General features: G+C 44.0%; 1 protein-coding gene across 1 annotated transcript in view; it reads right to left on the bottom strand.

Annotated features, from left to right (window-relative positions):
* MTM1 (Myotubularin-like phosphatases II superfamily) overlaps positions 1 to 23,041 on the bottom strand; it is a 354,976-nt gene that overhangs the window by 131,188 nt on the left and 200,747 nt on the right. Inside the window, exon 13 of the mRNA XM_089383937.1 lies at positions 1,774 to 1,940. Coding sequence (XP_089240063.1) covers positions 1,774 to 1,940 — 167 coding nt within the window. The remainder of the gene's footprint in view (positions 1 to 1,773; positions 1,941 to 23,041) is intronic.

The raw sequence follows: 23,041 nt of genomic DNA, 5'->3' as shown, positions 1-23,041 counted from the left end.
ACTCTTTGACTTTCCTATAGCACTTCAACATGTGCTAGACCTATGCAATGAGCAAGAAACTCATTTTCAAATGAAAAAAATAATAATTTTTTTCTTTTACAAGTACAAAAATCGAAATTACATTTATGACGACCGAACCTAGTAACACTTTCTTCAACACCCCTTTTGACTGATGTATGATGACCTTTGTGCTAGATGACTTTTTCTTCTTTTTCCCATAAGTGCCACTTATGCTTCTAATGAGGTTACCAAGAGCTATATCCTTCCATGGACTTTTATTTCAGCCATCTTTCATGCTTCTCTATGATGATGATCCAGGTGGATGTTGGTGGCCACCCACCTATCCCATTTGGACCCCCACAACTGTCTCTTTCAGTTTTTCAGTTTCCTTAATTATAGCGCAGTTTACTATTTTTAGCAGTTTTTCGGGTCCTAAACTTCCGAAGCCGTTTTTTGGGAAATCTACCTCCGCGATTTTTTAGGTTCCGTCGTAGTCCTTGGAGAGATCTTTCCAACGGGCTATCATGCGCGTCAAACGGAGATCGTATGCCAAAGTTACGACCCCGGGAAGTTGATGTACCAATTTACCCAAGCGGGGCCCATAGTTTGGCGCTTCATCTTCTAGGGTTAGGTTTTGGAATGTTAAGGGTTTTCCATTGTTTCTCAATAATAAATAGGCCTTCGAGCCTCATTGTAAAGACAGTTCGAAACAGCTCAGAGGCATGTAGCTGACACATCTCTTCTCAGAAATAAGCTACCATCGCCCTAGCTGGGTTATTTCTATTTGTAAGCATATTTCAGTATTCTCCATTAATGAAATGAAGTATTATTTCCACTGCATCTCTGTTTTTATGGTTATCTCTGTAATCTATTGTGTTCCTGCTTAAATCCGGATCAGATGATGTCACGAGCTCTTGCTTTTAATGCTTCTATGATGCATTTTTCTTAGTGAATCATGATAGTCATATATTACAACAAAAAAACTTGAAAACAAGAACTTCAAAAGAACTAGGTGAGGACAACTATCTCAATCGTAGCAGAGATCTCTTACTTCCTCTTTCTTGGACTTCTTCTTTTCAGCTTCCTCTACTTCTTCGGTGATATGGGCTTCTTCTCTACCCATTTTATTACTGTCCTTCTTGAGCTTAGGACAATCTCTTTTGTAATGCCCATATTCTTGACATCCATAGCATTGAATCTTAGCCATGTTCCTTCTTTTTTCTGAGAACCAAATTTCCCAGACTTTCCTCTTCTCTTTGTCATAACAACATATGCTTGATTTTGCTCTATGTATCCCACATCAGTTTTAGCCTTCAGCCTGGTTTCTTCAACCTTGCATAGTGACCATATGTAACACTTATTTACATAAATATTCAATAACAAGTTCATTTGTCTTATGAAAAGTATGTTGGTTGACTAAATGTCTTATAAATTCAATCTTTGATAAATCTAGTCACTAGTATATGTTGATTATAGCCTAGGAAAGCATAGTTTCCTAAATTTCATGTGTTTAAGTATTTATATTGATGACAGTCTAGGAAAACCAAGTCTCCTAAATTTCATGTTTATAAAGCTTCCAAGTTTCAACTTATAGTGCAAATGAATCAGTAGATAAAAAGCCCATTGAGATTAAAGACCATGCTCAGGTCCGCAAAATATTTTAGAACTTTCAAAAAAGTTACATGTAATTGAGGCAATGACTATATATTTCAAAATCATTACAGTAAAGGCTAAAAACAAATTTCATTATAGTGTGAAAGTTAAACAATAAACCTGCAATGAACAAGCACTGATGCACCGTCTGCAATACGTGCAGCAATCCATGCAGAACCAGCTATGACACTATGAATATGCATTAGCCAGCCACTGTCTCCAAGTGCTGAAACAGATGCAGATATGCTGCTAAAATTACCTCCTCCCCAAGACCATCCACCATTTCTCTGCAAATTTGTTGCATAAATGCAATGTCTGCTGATATTAGTCACAGGTTGTAAACAATAAGGCATTGCAAAGTTGCAAACTAATAAATTGACCAGCAGATAGAACAAAAGAGGAACAAAAAATCCTAGTTGTTATTCAGTATAATACTTTTAAGTAATGTGAGATATATGTAAAAACATTTCCACAATTTATGAGATCCAATATTTATTTCCACATTCAAAAAAATATGAATCTCTGGGAAATCCCAACTATTAATCAAATACCGAAAAATAAGTAATGAAAAGTAGCAAATAAAAGATTCAAACTCATCTATTAGAAATGAAAACATGAATGGGGAGACGGTTGGGGCTTAAATGTCCCATTTTATTCATGTGCTTACACCACAAACAATATAGAGTTGACGGAAGGTAAAAGAAGTAACAAACAGAACAATCTTACTAATGATGGAATTTCATTGTAGAATACTAAATTTACATCAATAAAAGACCAAAATTACTACCCTCGTAGAAATCTACCATGAAATTCCTATCCTTACAAGAGTATATGACCTCTTTGGACACAATTAAGTCTCCCCATAGGTGGAGATATGGTAAGGATCTATTCCCTAGAAAAAGATAAGTTCATAGGAAAAGTAAGTCATAGTTCATAAAGAAACAAGGCAACTTAGACCAATAATTTTAGCGAAGTATACAAGGGTACATATGCCTTTGAAAAAAATCTGCATTTCTTTTGTACAGTTTTGAAAGATATGTCACATGAAATTCGTGGCATCAGACTTGCACTTGATATGATGGAAAGCCGCTGCAAGTGCTGGGAATATGTTCATGCTGCAGAGAGAATTTTCCCACTATAGCAATTATTTTCAGACTGCTCAGAAACAAACACTTCCATGTCACAGACAGGAGTGTCTCTGTGTGATAAGGCAGATCTCAGGGGAACAAAACATTCACACGGATGCTGATTATTCAGTGACAAATCAGCATGGACCAAAGGTACACGAGCCATGGGTGTGGATCAGAACCAGCAGAAGACACCACAGCAGCTGCCTAAAAAATACAAATTGGGAAATCATCATCCTAAGCTTTTAAATATATTTTTATACAAACAAACAAACAAAATTGGAAAAGATTCAAATTTCATCATTAATACTTCAGTTTTCATACATCAGTCAGAAACTATTTCAGATTCACCATCAATTTATCCATATATTGATATAATAATAGAAAACTCATATTCAGAATTACCATACTGAAAGAAAGATTTCAAGAGATATTGCACTCCCGAGTCCTAACCCACTAAACGAGAGTGCTACAATGCCACACTGCTCTTTAAATGTTTGTTACACTGTGATTGTGCTATTACTCTTGAAGGAATGTTCTCACAGTGTGACCCCTCAGTTTCACATCCGGGGTGACTCATTTTTTTTGCCAGATTTGTCCCTGCATCTGAGCAAATCTCATGCATGTTTTTGTTGAAATTTGTAACTAGGTTCGGTCTTCATAATATTCTATGATCTATTGATTTTATGTATTTGATGTAAAGAGAAAAGAAAAAATTATTATTGTTATTTTATAGCATGGGTTTCATGCTAAAGGTCAATTTATTTATAGGTCAAGCACCCATTGTGTGCTTCTAGCGTTTGTCATAGAGTCAAAAAGTCATTAGAATCATTGTCATATGTAAAAGACCCCATTGGACATCTTGTAACAAGTCAAAAGAATTTATTTGAGTCAAAACTGTGTCAAAAGACCCTCCAAGATCAAGTCGGCCTCATGAAGGCAAGCCTATATATAAGTGCATTCAACCTCATTTGAAGAACACATTCAAGACGTTCAATCAAACAAAAGAAGAAGTTTGATCATAAGGAGAAAGAGTCTAAAAGGCAAGTGAATTTCAAGAAAGAAGTTGGAATCGAAATTCTGGGTCTCTCTCTCTCTCTCACATGCAAATAAATTCTGAAGCTGCTAGGTAGAAGTTGTTGTGAAGCTGCTAGGTCAAAATTGCTAGAAGTTTCTAGATCAAAGTTGCTAGAAGCTGATAGATCAAAATTGTTGTAAGCTGCTGGATCAAAGTTGCTGGAAGCCGCTAGGTTGAAGTTGCTGGAAGTTGCGAAGTTGCTGGAAATTGCAAAGTTGTTGGAAGCTGCTAGGTCGAAGTTGCTAGAAGTTGCTAGGTCGAAATTGTTGGAGAGGCTGTTAATTCGAAGTTGCAGGAGAAGCTGCTAGGTCAAAGTTGCACGAGACGCTGGGGGTCGAAGTTGCAGAAGTAGCTGGGGGTCGAAATTGCAATAGTAGCTGGAAAGCCAAAAATCTGTTGCTGGAAGTTGGTTTTGACTTTGAAAGAAAGCTCATCAAGAAGGAAGGTTGACTTGGCCCTAGAAGGGTCTCTGTCTTGGGTCTAAGGTCTTGGAATTCATCATTTGAAGATTCTATAAGAAGAGAAGAATTACTTGTGGGTTTTCCTCTCTATGAGAAGTTTTGGCCCTAGCTAGCAGCCTATATCCTATGTCCATTTGTGTCATTGATCTTCATAGTTTGGTGGTTGTTTGATGATAAGAACTCTATAATAATCAAAACAAGAAGAAGCTAATTATAAATACTACAAGTTGAAGCAAAGAACATCACAAGCAGTTATCGAAGTAAAGAGAAATCACCCTAATTTCGCTGCCATAGATTTCTCAACATGGTATCAGAGCTAAGGTGTTAAGAAGAGGCAGCTTGAAAATCACTCAATTGAAGAAGGATACATAAGTGTTGGCTTACTGGGGCCTGACCCAGGTTCAGAAGTGATTTAGCCAAGCAAATCCCAGTACTACTGGCCCTTTCGGCAACAGTCTGTGGAGCGCGGACTGAGGTCTCACCCGAAGTAGTATGGGAGGGTGCTAGAACCAGGTTTCCGCACCCAAGAGATGTCTGATATGGGGCAATAGGTACGCGATTCAACCTTCGCGCTTACTGGGCTATGCGCACCAACAAGCCCTTTGCATCCTTTGCGCAGCTCTAGCTGCAACGCGATCAGTGTTACTTACCCATATCTTCCTTAGTTGGGTTCTATTCGCTAATTACTTAGAGGATTTTCATACATAAGTATTCGTATCGATGCTTACAAAGTGTGCGCATATAATTAACTAGATACACTTAACACATAACATCAAATTACAGATCCACGAAATAGATGCACAATACGTTGAATCAAACTTATCTTTATTAATAAGCCTTTCCAAGTTTAGTTCAATACAGACCTGACTCCGCCCTGCGCACTTAGCTGTAGGGGTCTACGCACTCAACTGTGGACTCTACTAGGCCTCTGCGCACTCAGCTGCAGAGCCTCTACCTACTACTACGACCTGATACACTTCAGATCCACTTCTATCTTCTAACCATGCCTTCGCATCTATCTAGTACTTCTTTTCCAAAAAGCTATCTTTACACTTAGAGCCTCGCTCTATTTATACAATCCCATGGTCCGCAGACCATGGGTAGGCCGACACAACTTTACATTAAATTACATTATTTTAGGGCGGACAACCCTATGACTCATCCTAGACTCTCGCGCTCCGCGCCCACATTTCGCGGGGTCTTTACATTACATTGACCAAAACTCGGGCTTTAGGCCCCAAAACCATGCTGTGGGGGGATCCGCTACCCAACAGGCCCCCAACACAATCATTGTGACTTGTCCCGAGTCACTGTGCGGGTGCGGCGATCTTTGCGCGAAGTCCATCCAGCAAGTCTCGCATAGCTTGGGTGTCCACAGCACACTGTTCGGCTGTCTGCTGGACTTGTTGCACACGTATCTCTGAACCTTCGTGAGCAGGGTCACATTCCTGTCCAACCGCATAAAGTTCCTGCATCTGTGCCAGCTTCCCTTCAATGGTAGTTGTAATTGTGAACGCTTCATCGATCCATGGTTGGATGCGTGCTTTAAGTAGGGCTTCCTTTTGGTGCGTGGCGTCTAATCAGTCCTTTAGCACCCTTTCCTGCTGTAGTCTGGCGAGTCGTTGAGTAAGGGAAACCATCTGCACAGTGCCCCGGACACTGTCGTACTCCTACTGCAACTCGCACGCCTCTGTCTCTAGGCATTGTAGGTTCGGGTCTTCCTGCAGGTGTGTAAGCAGGGTTAGTGCTTGCTCCAACAGCCCTGTACAATCCTGTGTCACCCCGCCAATATGCTCCAACCCCATCTGGATAACGTGGGTGCGCTGCTCTCTAACTTTTGGGGTGTGGAGGGTTGCGCCTTCAATCGCAGCTCGGCGATCTGCAAGTTCAGCTCCAACTGAACCTTTGTCGTTTCTTCTCGGGGCTCGCGGACTCCGACCGCCAATCTATGGACCCACTCTGTTGCTGGTAGCTCCGCCAGCACGACCAACTCTAGAACGATCCTGCATGCATCCTCTACGACCTACTCCAGTCTGCGAGCCTACGTAACCAACTCATCCCACTGGATGCTGAGCTAGTCCATGTTAATTTTCTGCTCATGCAGGACCTGGATCGCACGGCCTTCCCGAGCGCGGAGCTCTGCGATGACCCCATCCTGCAGTTGGTACAGCATTTCGCGCAACAGGGCGGCCAAGTTCAAGCCGACGCCTTTCATGCTACTCATCGCAGCCCAATCACCCTCACTTGCTGCTGCTAGCACGCCTTCGAGTAACACAAAGGTGTTGGCCATATGGGCGTGCAGCGTCTGTTCGGCCTCAGCGGTCCCTGTTGCGACGTACTGGGCCATTATACCTGTTGGGGGGGATGTACCTGTAATCCTTGTAGCTACATGCTGAGCACCCCCAACATAGTGCTCTACTCCATCCTTAGTTCCTGGAGTGTGTCCTTTGCGACCTCACAAATCGTTTCGTTGATGTCAAACAGATCACCTTCTGTGAGCGTGATCGGGTCGACGGACGTCTTTGTGACTTTTACCTTCTTCCTGGGAGCTGTTATCTTAGGGCCGCGCAGCCACTTAAGTTGGGTCAATGTGGAATCGGGGTCCGCGCGGTCCTCCGCCCTATCCGCTTCCCCGGTCTGCTACCCCGTGGACATCTCCTGGCCCTCCTCGGCCTCTTTGGTTGGTGTTGTTGTGGTTTGGTCCATCTGCGCCGCTGCTGCTGCATCAGCCGCCTTCTGCTATGCGGCTACTTCTTGTTCCTGGCGCCTCTTTTTAGCGAGTTGCGCATCGTGTCCTTTCTTTCCTGGGTTGCGGCCTTTTCCATTTCTGCCAAGTTCGGGGCGCGCCACTCTGGAGACCATGACTCCATTACTGCGAAGATCGCATCATCTGTTGCGATGAACGGAAGCTTTATGCATTTTTGTGCTGAATCCTTGCGCGCCCGGATATACAGGTTATGCATATTCACCTTGAATTCTGTCGTGCTCTGCAAGCTATTATGAACCATAGGGGATAAGTGCGGCCTTTGGTTGATCCATGTTTGGATGCTCGCCTCCACGAACACCCAAAACACCTTTATCTCGCGAATCCTCTTCACATCTTTTGTAGCCCAGAGCGAGCAGTACCTCGCGGCTTCAAGCAGATCATCCTCAATAGTGGGAAATTCGTTGTCCTCCAGCAGCTCCACGGCAACCAACAAGATGGATAAGAGCAACCAGGAGTAGTGGAAGGTCTTACCCTGCTCCTGGGCCTCTCTGTAGTTCATCAAAAACTCGTCGCAAAGGAATTGCACCCAATTGAACTAGACCCCCTTTGCGCACTGCTCTGCTAATGCAATCACAAACGTTGGTACTTCGTCGACACGGCATTTCCTCATTAGCTTGTCGGCCAACAGCTAGGTGGCTATGCGCACCCCTTCGTCTTTAATGCTTGCTATTGTGTACCCCCGCTTCTTCTTTTCTAGTTTATACTTGGCCTTCATGGCTTCTGCGAGTGCCAAGTCGTTGTTTTTACCTGCTATGGCCATGGGGTCGTGTCCTTTGACTGGCAGTCGAGAAATTCGGTGAATCAGGTCGGCCGTGATGGGAATAGGCTCCTCCAACCAGAGATACCCATCATGCACCAGGCACAGCAGCTGCATGATGGCAAAAATGGTGATGGGCGCACGATGGTAGTGGGGTATCCAGCACAGATGGAGTAACCCAGCCTTCTCCACATCGTGCAACCATTTCTACTTCATTAACTTCTCCGCGGCCAACTGTGGGAACTTCTCGCTGTCCGCGAGGTCCCAATCCTCGAACTTCATGGTAGGTACCCATCCCAACGGCGGACCTTCAAACCTTATATCATCGGGGAGGAGCGGGGTCTAGAGCACACTCTTTGTGGCCTCCAGGTCCTTCGGTATCTTGGTTTTCCCCTTCCACAGGGGGACGTATGCAGGTAACTTTGTCGCGGAAGGCATTTGGGAGACATCCTCCGCCTCATCGTCTTGCGCCTCAATTTGAGCGATCAGAGCTTGCAAGTCTTCCTCCTCCTCCTCTGTTTCAATGGTGATGGCTTTTCCCTTCTCTGCCATTGACAATTTGCCAAACCATGGGTTTCTTGGGGATACACGGACTGGCCCCATCGTTTGCTTATCTTTCTATGGCCGCGGCGTTCGTGGTGATTTTGGAACTTCTGGCGCAGCTGCCGCCTCTCCAGGCTCCTCATGGGTCATATGGGGCTCTGCGGTAACTTCAGCGAATCGCACTCTTGTTCTCGCAGTCGTCATCGTGTCTATACTTGAGGGTGGTAAGAGTACGCGGCGCTCAATGGTCTATACTTGCTCAATTCTCAAACAACCAAGTGTTGCCTTATGGCTAGCCCTGGTGGTTTTATAGCATCTTTTGAATTTGAATTCGACCCTTCCCCCCACTTTTGAGTCATTAATGCCTTCTTGGCGGCAGATCGTTCCAAATCTGGCTCTTAATTTGTGTCTTAATTGCCCACCGCCTGCTCCCTTTTGCCTTAAATTGAACCTCTTGTCATGAACATGACACCAACAATCACCTCCCAGCCTACCCGCACGGCAGCGCAGCCCCCTGTTCGGGGTCGCGACCCCTATGACATACTGATCCTGTGCTTAACACCCTTATCGCGCAGCTCCCCTACAGACTTTTTATAGTCTCGCGCTCTCTTTCAACTGCTTGGAGTGCTGAGACTGTGCTCCCTACGGATAGTCACGTGGTCGCACCACCTGTGCGAGACTTCAATTCACCTTCCATCCTGGTCCGTGCGCATTCCTTAATTACCTTTGCGGTAGTTAGCGGCGCGCATTCTCCCTTATGCAGTGCGCTCCCCTGGTTACTTTGTTTGGTAAGGTGCGGTCGCAGCCATGGTAGCAGAATCACAAATTCTCGGCGACAATCTTCTAATGCAGTAGTACGATTGTCCGTATCTTGTCTTGTCATTCTTTGTTTATCGACGAAACATGCCTGTGCGACTTCGTTTTCCAGTTTTTTGATCTCCGCGCCCATTAACATGCTTTTCTTCCTCAGTCGTACCCGATCTTCTTCAAGTTCGCGAAGCTTAAGGTTCCCTCACCGAATGGCATTCTGAATTCGCATATGTTCACCCTCGCGTAGCTACATAATTCCTTCGTCCTGGTCCTCGTGTACTGTCCCAGCTGTGGGAGCTATTGCGTGAGGATTTTGTTCCTCCAAAATTATGGTCTCGACTCTGTTCCTCAACTTCGAAATCATCTTCGCGCTCAGTTTTTTGCACATGGCCCTATAGGCCCATCGAATTACTGGCACGCGCAAGTCCCAATCAGTTTGTCTCGCCTGGTGAACCTTGTTCAAGACTCCGTATAACTTACTGGACACTTCCACGTGGAACGTTAGTGGTGCGCGTCGCCTTTCCTACTGTTGCGTCTGGTTCTGATTTTCGATCCTTAGTCTGGGGTGTGCTTGTGTGGACTACACAGCACACGTCTGTACCCAGCGACACAGGTGGGCGCGCAAGCTGCTTTGTCTTGGCTACCCAGCTCTCGTTCGATGCTGGGGGCTTCCAAACCGTAGGCGCATCCGCCTTCTACATTCGCGCCAGTTTACAACGGTCTCCTGATGTGTACTCCACCATCGTGTGGGTGTTGCGCGCAGTGCCCATTCCAGCGCACCGTACCGTTGTTGTTCCAGTACTGCGCTTTCAAATTTGTCCAGGAATTCATCCACCGCTGTCACTCCATCATATGTTGGCAGTTCCCTTGCCTCTGTTGTTATGCAACGTAGTGATCTAATCATCATGTTGCAATTCAGCGTTGTCACTTCGTGCAACCAGTTCTGCCAGCATTCTACTTCTTCGTCTGAATCCGAAGTACAGGAGCTATCGCGCTCCCATGAGATTCTTCCATCTGCAGTCGAATTCACCCAATCCTGGCCTCGCGCCGTTATCTGGTAAATACAATCCAGCTCATCGTCACTTTCATCGTCGTGCATTGGTTTAGTGTAGCACACTCCTTCGGCTAGGTCTAGCGAGACTACTACGCATAGTGACTTTTTCTCAAATAGCATCTTCCGCTTCTTCAGGTTGATGACTCCGTTCATATCAGTGGCCCAGTCTATTCCTAACAACGCGAGATAGGGATTTCTGTCATCGACAATCTCTATCACTTCAAAGTCTGTCTGTGTGCTCGCGCCTTCAATATCAACTGTTACCCCTTGCAACCTCCCCATAGGCAAAATCTTCTGTTGGTTCGCCATTCGTAATTGAATAGGGGACCACTGCAACGCGGGCCTGCCCATGCGTTCCCATGTTTGCTTCAGTAACACATTCGCGTCCGAACCCAGATCTAGGATTACCTGATCCATTTCATACTCACCAATCTGCGCAATCAATCTCATATCCCTTCCAGTACACAAGGCATGCTTTCCCAATTTCTGGACTACGCGCGGTTCTCCTGACCCCGCGCACCTAGTGATCAGCTTCTATAGTCCCCTAACTGCCTTGTTGTCGCGCAGCAATTTCATGCATGTCTCCAGAAAGGTAGTAAGCATAAAAGGATCCATCCCTGGCTCTGGTTGATCCTTACTACCTGAAGTGGAGGCCTCCGCGAAGCTCTTCTTAGCTTCCATGAACGTCTCCTTTACGCGTTCTAAGTCAAACTCAGGTTCCTTTGCAGAAGCCTGGCGAACCCATGTATCTTCCTCGAGTTGCTTCCCCTTATCTTCCCTCGTGGTCGCACTGCTTCTAAGCATCATGTTCACATTTGGGTCCTCTTCGCGCAGTTCAGACCTCATCATTTGGATATTTTGAGTTGGAGGAGGCTGGAGTACCCCTTTTTCGCGCATCTGTGTGATCAACGTAGGACAATCTATCAGTTCATGATCAAACTTAGCACAGTGCAAACAGGATATCCTCGTCAGGTTGGTGCAATTGCCGGCATAGTGCCCTAGTCCTCTGCAATTATAACAAATTAACTGTCTGCGGCTCGTTCCTGGTCCCATTCCTCCTCGTCCTCGACCTCGCCCTTGAAATCCAGCGCGCCATCCCCGCAGCTGGGTCGAGGGCTCGCATTTCTGTCTGCATCCTATAGGCTGGGGTCCAATCCATCATTAGCTCATAGCTACGACAAGTGCGCTCGTCATGGCCTACCGACCTGCAGAAATTACAAAACAGCTGCTGGGGAGTCTGTGTATACTTCTGCAACAAATGACAATTGTTCGTCGTGTGTTTTCCTCCTATCTGACAGATCACGCACCATAACGCGGGTGTCGCACTCGGCCTTGCCTGTGCCTCTGGTCTCAATGGCATTGGTCCCCCTCCTGCCAAGTAGTTCGCGAATACTGGATAGTGGTCCTTGTCATGGCCCTGGCCTTTGCATTTTACGCACCATACTTCCTCGCGCGCCTCTGGCCACGGTGCCCTATCTTGCTTCAAACTCTGCATTTCCAAGCATAGATTTTGTAGTTGCGCATGGATCTGTTGAACCCCCAACCCAGGGTCTTGTATTGGGATCTCATGCAACCTCATCGCCATTTCCAACGCTTTGTCCTGGGTGGAAAGTTTATGTTGTGACAGTGTCGTCCTCAAGTGCGGTGTCAGGGATGCCACAAACCATGTGCGATGTTGGGCATCTGTTAGCGTCATATTGGCTTCGTGGATCGTACTCTTCAGCCGTTGATCCAGATCCCAGGGGGTCTCACCTGGGAGCACCGCGATCTCTTTAAACCCAATGATTGACTGTGTCTCTGATTTCAGCCGGCTAAATTCTCTATTCAATGCATTCTGGTTCTTTGCTATCCTTGCATTTGGGTGGTCGTTAGAGTGCTTGATATACCATATCAATGCACGATCCTGCAGCGCACTCACCATTGTAGCCTTCTTAATGTTGTTGTCCGTGACCCCTTGCACTTCCCATACTACTCTTACCACTAACCAGAACTGGTCCAGATCTTCATTCCCTACACCTCTAAATACGGGTAGTTTGATCACGCTCACTGTGCTAAATTGTGGGGGTGGTGGAGATGGAGTGCGTGGAGATGGAGGTGAGGGAGATGAAGTGGATGGTGGCATGGGTGGAGGTGGTAACTGCGGAATGCATTGCCTTATCAAACTGACCGCACTTCTCAGAGAGACCCGAACGAGCTTTTCCTTGCTCTCTCACGAAGGTAAAATTAAGTGACGGTTTCCTAATTCCTCGCTACCTTTGTAGATCTTTCCGCTACATGTCGTCCCAAACGTTAATGTATTTGCATAACTTGTTTTTCACTAACAGCATCTTAATCCAGGTATTCAAAGATTTAATATACTTACCTCGCAGCCCCTTGAGAAAACGTCGTTCTGCTTCGTTGTAGCTTACAGTCGTGTCTACCGCGAACTCAGTGATGAATCCCCCTATTATCCGGTTGAGCCAATGGTCCACAGCTCGCGTGATCCTATCTTCTGATGCCTCTAGTCTGCGCACTATTTCCGGAGTCCACGCTATTGGGTGGTCGAGCCTACACCTTCCTTGGTTGTTGGCTAACCTCGCGATCCACTCATACAGTTCAGAAGGAAAGGATACAAAGAAAATCTCATGGATTTCAATATACACGTAGCGATCCAGCCACCTTTTTTCAGATACTTGCAGAGTTATGTTTTCTGTGTCGCGAACTCGTGAATCTTCTTGTCCAACCACTCTTCAATTTCCTTCTTTGTTGGGTTCCAATGGCATGACATCAGACATCCCTTAGGCAAATCCCGGTCCCGGCAATGGAACCATTTGTTGGCTTAGTGGGGCTTGACCCAGGTTCAGAAGTGATTTAAGCCAAGCAAATCACAGTACTACTGGCCCTTTACCCGAAGTAGTATGGGAGGGTGCTAGAACCAGATTTCCGCACCCTAGGGATGTCTGATATGGGGCGATAGGTATGCGATTCAACCTTCGCACTTACTGGGCTACGCACACCAGCGAGCCCTTTGCGTCCTTCACGCAGCTCTAGTCGTAGCGCGATCAATGTTACTTACCCAAATCTTCCTTACTTAGGTTTTGTTCGCTAATTACTTAGAGGATTTTCATACATAAGTACTCGTATCGATGCTTACCAAGTGTGCGCATATAATTAACTAGATACACTTAACACATAACATCAAATTACAGATCCACGAAATAGATGCACAATATGTCGAATCAAACTTATCTTTATTAATAAGCCTTTCCAAGTTCAGTTCAATACAGACCCGACTCCGCCCTGCGCACTCAGCTGCAGGGGTCCGCGCACTCAGCTGCGGACTCTACTAGGCCTCTGCGCACTCAGCTGCAAAGCCTCTACCTACTACTATGACCCAATACACTTCAGATCCACTTCTATCTTCTAACCATGCCTTCGCATCTATCTAGTACTTCTTTTCCAAAAAGCTATATTTACACTTAGAGCCTCGCTCTATTTACATTAAATTACATTATCTATGAGCAGACAACCCTATGACTCATCCTAGACTCTCGCGCTCCGTGCCCGCATTTCGCAGGGTCTTTACATTACATTGACCAAAACTCGGGCTTTAGGCCCCAAAACCATGCCGTGGGGGGGTCTGCTACCTAACAATAAGGGCCAAATACAAAAAGAAGAGCATCAAGGAGGACTAATCATCACTTCTCAAAGATTCTATCATCATGAAGGAAGAACTCTTGGAAGAAGAAGAAGACCTCAAGGACCCTACTTCCAAAGGAAGAAGTACTCTACACATCTGAAGTATTTTGGGAAGTGTTCACATTCTACATCATCATTCAAAGGAAGCAAGAAGAGCACTTGATCATCATCAAAGAAATCAAAGTGATCTCCCTTATATTGAAGAAAAGGACACATCTCAAGCATCTTTGAGGGAAGAAGAATACTTTTGAAGAAGGAAGATCATCCATCCTCATAAAGCTCACAAGAAGATATTATCATCAAGAAGGCATCTAGTGAAATACATCATCATCAAGGAGGCATCTTCATTTGACAAATAAGTACTTTATATTTTATGTCTCAATCTACAAACCAAATAACTACTTTCAGCAAGGAAAACAATAAACTTGTTGGGATATCGAACTACTTTACATGGAAGAAGAGACTAGATTTAATTCTCACAGAAAAAGAAGTTGTTGAATATGTCATGGGCTCAATCACTAAACCTCCACAAGAGAAAATCTCAAGCACTATCAAAGTATATAAAAAGGAGAAGTAAGGGCTCAAAGAATCCTCATTGAATCAATCAAGGATTCCCTCATTCCCTTTGTAGCAAAATTGAAGACATCAAAACACATCTTTTGACAAGTTGGTGGAATTGTTCTCTGTGAGTATTGCAGGGGAAATAATATCTTTAATAACCGAACTATACAAAATGAAAGTACCAAAGGAAGAAGGTGTAGCCTTGTATCTCATGTAGGTATCTCAAACAAGAGACCAACTACAAGAGTTAGGAGAAACAATGTCAGATCCAGAAATGACCACTCTTGTACTCAATGCACTACTATATGAATGGGGCAACTTTGTATCAAGCATCTATCAAAAGAACGATACTACAACATTCAATGTGTTGGAAATACTGAGAGGGGGGTGAATCAGTATTTCTTTTCAATTATTATTTTTATCAATTAAAAAAAATTATATTTGGAACACAGAAATAGATAACAGGAATAGATGCTTTTATTAATGTGATCTTTGCAATAAATCAAGTACAATATATATATATATATATATATATGGTTTCAATCAGTTTCCAAGCACCAACTTGGACTCTTTGTGAGGCTCCAACCTCCAGAGCACCAACTCTGTCTTGTCAAGGCACCAACCTTGAATTTAGGAGCACCAACTCCTAGGACACCAATCCTTTCAGTTCTGAGGCACCAACCTCAAGGGCTCCAACCCTCTGCTATAACTGTCTGGATCTGTTTGGTTGTAATTCTCTGCTCCCAACCCTGCTGGACCTATGACTTACTTCTGTCCTCCTGTTCCTTCCACTTCTGCCAGAACTTCGGCTCCCTTTTTTTCTTACAGTTCGCCAGCAACATTAAACTTTCCTTGTTCTCTGTTTTATATGCCTGATACGCCTAACCTTTGGCTTCCTCCTTGCTCACTTGAGCTTCGGCTTCCTCAACGCTCGCTTGATATTTCAGCTTCCTCTACGCTCACTCTTCGGCTTCCTCTATCTCTTCGAATTCATTAATACTCACAGGACACGTTCATTAGGAAGAGAGGCCATCTTTATTATTATTCAAACAATAAACTTATCCTTTACAGCAATCACAACATTCATGACAGTCAAAGTTATTCCTTTAAACCCACAATTGCAATCGCAACATTCTGGAGGTCTTTATAAGTCGTGCCCATAGTACAGCCAATGGCCGATAGCCGATTCCCCTACTCGATGCGATATGATTATAAACTATTTTTAATGAATCCATAGAGTCCACAATAATATCGTAATCGCAATTTATAATGTGCCATCCCTTTATAACTTGCGATACATATCTTCCGATACGGTGGATGCAACTATCGGACCCAGACCTTGTGGTTATGCCACAATCACCTATCAGAAGCATTTATGTGTGTATTTACATTAAAAAACCCAAACCATACAAAAACTCGGAATACACGAGAAACCCGCTCCGAACACATAAGCCGGACTTCAAATGCATTAAAACCGCATATACAAATCTCTCAGGTCCGCTAATACCAAACCTTTCCACTTTATTCCTCTTTACCTTTGTTATCTCCGACCTCCAATCTCTCTTCATCGCTATCGGCACATCGGCCCATCGCATATCGGTATTCCACCACGTCGTCACTTAACCTTCCCGAAATGCGATCAGCAATTAAATCTCGACTGTTGATCTGGTTTCGGATCCAACGGTCCAAATTTCACCCGATCATCAAAATTGATCAAAAGATCTCTGTTGTTCAATCAACCCCACTTGATCTGACAGTTGATATTGATTTCGGGTGGATAACTTGCGAGAGGAATACCCGCCTGATAAAGCGGTTTTCTCTCTCCAGTCTCCTGCCACGCGTCGGTCGATGAATGGTATCGGGTGATCAGCCCTAAATACCACTTACAGCCTTGAGTTCACCTGATGAACCCACTTACCGCTTATGGAAACTATGCTATCGGCGATTAATTTGGGTCGTCCATCCTCCAGTTTCAACGATATGATTTAATCTTCACCGTCCATTGCCCTTCATTGGTTTCTTGGCCTTTCCTTAGGAATTTTAGGAAAAGTCTGCATTCTCTGTTATAGTCAGATATTCTCGGTCTTCCTCTGTTCCGCTGTAAAACTCAATTGCGCCTGCTTCCGGCTGATCCTTCCATCCATTCACACGGAAATCCTGATTTCTACATGCCTAGATCCAATATAACGCTCCTGGTCTGACAACTTCCAATATTCTCTGCTCTGATATGTTCCTCTTTGCTTCTTTTGATGAATTCTTCCTCTCGGTTCTTCTTGGGCATACATTACACGCGATACTCCTGATATGGCTCCTCTAATGTGGCTCCTCCTCAATCTTCTACTCTTACACTTGCTTCTCTTCTTTGCTCTGATAGCTCCTCGGCTTCATACTGCCATTAATGACAATCTAGATCAACACAATGATTTATTGAAACGAACAAAGTTCGTTCTTCAAGTTAAATACTCTAGAAGACTTGGAATATGTAGACTATATACTAGGCAAGTGCCTCTTCATGGAATGTCATGTCCCATTTAGATATGCCTAATAACCTGCTACAACACCCTAATAACCTGCTAGCTACAACTGGACAGATGCCCCAATGCCTTGTAAGACAGGGCACAACTTGACGAGTACTCCAACACTCCATTTACCATTTGTTGTTGAAAGGACGCTTTTACACTGTGTCGTTTATCAACCCCAACTAAAAGGATGCCCCAACGCCCTGTGCAGGCTACGACCTACCCTACCACCACCTTGCCACCCTTAAATGTTTTCACGCCAGAATCTGAAGGTCACTACAATCACCCTAAATAGTCGGCAGACCACGTTTCACAATTTTCAAACTAGATCCCCTTGTGTTCTGAATTAATAAAAGAACGTTGTGAAGAAGATACTGCTATAACCTATCAAATCCCAGTAGCCACTGACCACACTGCCCAATATTGTCCAAATTGATCTCTACACGAAGTTGCTCATCAAAGCTTCACTGCTAACGTTGCTAAGTCAACTAACCGCTACACAAGCTGACTATTGTACAACTTGTAATCACTACTCAACTGCACATGAATAGATGAGCATTCACAAGCTCACAAACTCACTATCAAGTGCACTGCACTGCACTACTCGTGAATGAATAAGCATCAAAGATCATATGCAGACAACCACATCACTGACCCAAATTGCTTGCGTTGCAACAAATGTTGAACCCACATATCTAATAATGGCATACTCCAAGATGCCTCAAGTCATCCCTATGACTTGCTACCAATGCTCTCAAACTCTGCCCACGGAGAGCTACCAGCATATGTCTTCTTATTGTTGATCACTTCTCATACATTGCTATCCATCTGTACAACAAGATGATATTTCCCTCAAGGACTGCTACCCTATCAGATCATGATTATGTCACTAAGACAGTACACCCTCTATTACTACAAGTTCTTAGGTCATCATAGTCTATGTCAAATATTACTACAATGTCAACCATATATAATAGACAGTCAGCTCACTATATCATGTCTAAGTGTCAGGTGATTTGTCATGTCAATCTTGCTACAATCGCCATGGAGAACACATCAATCCAGGCCTCACAGGAGAACTAATCATCCTGCTACAAAGGAGAGCGAATCATCATGTTCCACAAGAGAGTGAATCATCTTGTCCCACAAGAGAGCGAATCATCTTGTTCCAGTGTGCACCACCAGGGGAGGGTGAGTCACCATGTGGTCGTATGTTGCTCCCGTAAGAACCACAAGCCCTTAGAGCTCCCAAAGCTCAATGTATGCAACATGCAGGACCCTTGTACAAGGGTTTCTTGACGACTCCAAATCATTTGGGAAAATCACATATTAGATCTTTCCTCGGGGCTTTGACAAGGTGTATCAACCTATACATCATCTTAATGCGATGGAGCCTCCTTGCTCATCGACTTACCATATCCCAGATGATGTCTATCTACTGGAGCAATCGACGAATAAGGGATTCCTCAATAATCAAATCCCACCTCTGGTTGTTATAGAGAATCACAGTGGTATGTGTTCAAACAGCTCACTGAAGAGCTTCCCCAACCAGGCAGCTTCATACAAGATCATACTCGTAGATATGTACCCGATCTCGGCGGTGCTTATGGCAACCGACTTCTGCTTCTTGCTCATCCGTTATATCGAAGCAGAATCCAAAGAGAAATAGCACTAAAAAGTGCTCCAGTGATCCTCCACTCTACTTGCCTAATCAGCATTCAAATAATCATGCAGCTTCATATTTCCAGCAGTGTATCTCAATCCATGAGAGATTGTGTCCTGAAGACATCTCAGAAGATTCTTGGCACCAATCTAGTGAGGCTCAACCAAATATGAGCTCACAATGCTAACTGCAAAACATATGTTCGGACGAAGGTTCACCAAGAACGTCAACGCGAATGAGTTTTTGAAACTCAGAGGCATTTCCCAAATCTGGTCCGACATCACTATCATATAACTTCTGAAAGTTAAGATCCTCGAGGTAGTCACAGGCTTGCAGTTCACCATACCAAATCTTTTCAGAATCTTCACCACATATTTTCATTGAGATAAGAAAATTTCCCTTGGCTTCTACCACACTTCAAGTCCTTGGTTCTTCATTTCAAATTCAGAAGCCAACTCCCTCTTACATTTGTGAATGAGAGGGTATGCACTTGTTAGAAAGAGGTCATCCACATACAACACCAGTATGAGAGGCTTGTCATCTTAAACCTTAAAGTAAAGGTTAGGATCAGCTTCACTCCTAGTGAATCCCAGCTTCATCAAGTAGCTATCGATCCTCTCATACCATGCTCGGGGTGCTTGCTTCAGCCCATAGAGAGCCTTCTTCAACCTGCATACATGAGATTTTCAATCATAAATCTCAAATTCTTTGGGTTGCTCCACATAGACCTCTTCTTAGATCGAACCGTGCAAGAACGCGGTCTTGACATCCATCTGATGTAGGTTCCAACTTCCATCCTTGTGAAGCTACAAGGGCTATGATCAAGCGGATGGTCATATATCTGGCAACAAGTGCAAATATCACATCATAGTATATACCTTCCTTCTGGGAGAAGCCACGAGCAACAAAACGAGCCTTATACTTTTCCATACTTCCATCTGCTGCATGCTTTATCTTGTAAAGCCATTTTGAAGTAACAATTGTCTTGTCCAGGGATCTAGGAACTGCTTCCCAAACATCATTCTCCATAATAGACTCATATTTTTTGGTCATAGCGTCCTTCCATACTTGATGCTTGACAGCATTTGAGAATGATGAAGGCTCATTTTGTATGATCGTGCTCATGGTGGCCGGGTATCCCTGATACCTGTTAGGTTTCTCACTTTCACGGAAGGTTCCTCGGGGTGCAGCATGTCCTTCAGCATCATCAAGTATCCCCCTAAGCCACGAAGGCCTCTTCCTAGAAGAGGGAAGCTCAGGTGGATAAATAAGATCCATGGGTTCCTCCACATCAGGCATTGTTACATCATCTACCCATAGAGACATCTTCCACAATCATACGGTTCTTCCTTTCCGCCACACCATGGTGTAGTAGTCTCCCTCTTAATGCCAGCCTCAGATATGCCTAAGTGAACCAACTGTAATATATCAGAGGTCTTGCTTTGGCTTGAGGGGAATGGTCCCCTTTTGAGCTTTCCTTCAGCACATCCTGGACATACACCTTCTTTCTCTACTCGGAATTCGGGCATCCCTGTCATCATTTGTCTTACACCAAGTAGAGCTTTATAATGAAGGGGGGGCAAACCTCCGACGCCAAAATTCGAACTGAAGAGATGTGTCATAAGACATGACATCTAGTAGACTTCCATCGACCTAATATAATGAATCAACATGAAACCCAAGAGTAAAGGCATCTTTAACATTATTTTTCCATATACGTACCTTGCCATCGCTGAAGGTTACCTTATAGCTTTTGTCTTCCATTGCCGAGATGGACACCAGGTTCTTTTTGAGGTCAGGTGCATTTAATACATCCTAGAATTTCTAGCCTTCTTGAATGATTGTCCTCTTCCTTGATTCCCAGCTCTCCTCTTACCTTTGCTATTGAATTTGTCACTCCTTTGATTGCCATCAGAGGGATTTTGATCATCGTCCCTGTGTGAGTCTTTTCTATCAGGGCACTCCCTTGCATAGTGACCTGCTTTATCGCAGATGTAACATCGTCCTTTTCTTCCATCCTTAGGTCTAGCCTTTCCTTTTGATTTAGTCCCGAAATTATTTATTTTCTTAGCATGAGAAGAAAAGGCATCAGGAGGACCTTTATGCAAGGGCATTTCTTGCTCTTCTACCCTTGTTTCTTCTTGAATGCATCTAGCCATTAATTCCCCGAAACCAGGAATTATATTATTGTTCAGAAGAGTAGTCCTGAACACGTACCATTCAGATGGTAATCCTCCAAGAGTCGTGAGGCCATTTCCCAGTCTATCGTAGATTTCCTTGGAGGTGTTAAGGTCGGAGATGTAGGCCACCAAGTGCTTGTCGATAGAGTCCCGGATGATCTTCTGTTTTGACTTCTCCGATTTTCCATTTGTTCCAGGTAGCAGCGGATGTATTTGATGAAGGCTCAACAATATTGCCTCTCACATAATCCAACACTCCTTGATCCTCAAGGGTTAGATCGATAAACATCTTCCATCCGTGATAGTCAGCTTTCTCACAGAGCTTGTCTTCGGTAGGAAAGAGTGTTGAGGACCCCATAGTTCTTTTAGGATAGCCTTGCCAATCTTCTCTTCGGTGATTGCTCTTGCTCTTGCTCGGGCTTTGTCTTCACCTCATCTCCGATACCATGTTAAGTTATGGTATGTTCTATGCCTATAACAGTTTACCTCTTTTCCTTATTATATTCCATAGATTAGCAATCACATGTACATAAAGTAAAGTGCAGATAGAACATTAAACAATCGACAGAAAACAAACCAAGAGAAGAGACACAAGATGTGGCAGCTAGCTAGGGACAAACCCCACAATGTGTGGGGAAACCCTTCGATCAAATCTTCTTTTATCTTCAATAATTCAGTAGAGAGAAATAGTACAATAAATCTGATTCATATCAGCAGTAGCAAACCCTAGATCAGCAGCATCAGCATTAGCGGCTTCATCATCAAACTAGGGCAGACGATATCTCACAAACTGATCGTCGGATCGGCCTGATTCCACCACCAAAAGTTGCGGCTTTCAAAGGAGGTTCAGATGAACCTACAACGCAGTTCAGATGAGGAGATCTAGTCCATGCAGGTCAATCTTTACTTCTGTAGTTGCAGCTTCAGTTTCGGTAGCTTCCGATTTCAAACTAGGGCAGTGGATATCTTGCAAACCGTCCATTGGATTGACTTGATTCCACCACCAAAAGTTGCGGCTTTCAGAGGAGGTTCAGATGAACCTACAGCGCAGTTCAGATGAGGAGATCTTCTAGTCCACGCAGGTCAATCTTTACTTCTGCAGTTGCAGCTTCAGTTTCAGCAGCTTCTGGGTTCACACGTGTGAGGGAGAGACCCTTTTCTGCGCAGTAAAGAAGAGACTCTTTTTTGCACAGTAGAGAGAGACAGAGATATGATGAGATGAGTGAGTCCAAATGAGGAAAATTCCTCCTATATTTATACACAACGTTGGTGTTTGAATAGATGTGACTGTTGGGCTTCTGAGACTACATGAGTTGTAGGTCGGCTTGATAATAATTCCATAATCAAAATAAATTCATATCTCCATGAATACTTATCAGAATCAGATGATCTTTATATCAATCCTACACCTCTCAACGAGAGGAATCTAATAAAAATATTACCAGCCATGAATAAGATGACCCACATGAAGTTTTTCCCTAGCTGCCAATTTTAACATACACACTAGTTGCAGGCACTCAGTGATCAAGGCAGTTCGATTTTCTAGTAGTAGGTGATTCAACAGTGAGATAGAGCTAATGATCGAGTAGTAGGTGTCAGAGGGACAGAGCAGCAGATTTTGGAGGAGTTTCCGATTCCAGAGAGTCGCGAGAGTAGGAGTTTCCAATTCCAGAGAGTCGCGAGAGTAGGCTAAGTTATTTCTCCAGGAGGTTGCGCAGAAGTCTCAAGAGGGGCAATTCGATTTAGGAGAGGTAGAGGTCGATTCAGTTGTTGGTGGCAAGAAAAATTCCCAGTGGGCCAAGCGAGTCACTTCCAGGAGCTGAGACAGGTAGGATGTTTGATTCAAAGGGAATTCCAGGCTAAGCATACAAGGGACTTCGCAGGGGTGGACACAGTTTATTCTTGAAGTCAATTTCTAAGGGAAGAATGAGCCAACTTTGCTTGAGGAGGGTAAATTCCCTCAAATATTTTTTCCACTATTTCTCTCAAATAGAAATGCCAATTTGGCATCATTTTATTGTACTCAAAATTCCACTGTTGCATCATAATAAATATTAAAAACCCTTAGTTGTTGCACTGGTTTTCCCACATTGGGTTTTTCCGGGGACAATTGTTTGAAAATAATTGTGTCATGTTTATGCGTGTGTGCTAGCATTTCTCAGTTTCCAGCATTTTATTTTCCGTAGCGTT

This window comes from Pinus tabuliformis, chromosome Q (assembly GCF_031772625.1).
Source record: "Pinus tabuliformis cultivar Carrire ecotype Pingquan chromosome Q, CPIR1, whole genome shotgun sequence".
In the NCBI taxonomy this organism is placed as follows: Eukaryota; Viridiplantae; Streptophyta; class Pinopsida; order Pinales; family Pinaceae; genus Pinus; species Pinus tabuliformis.
This window is presented reverse-complemented; position numbering and strand designations above follow the sequence as displayed.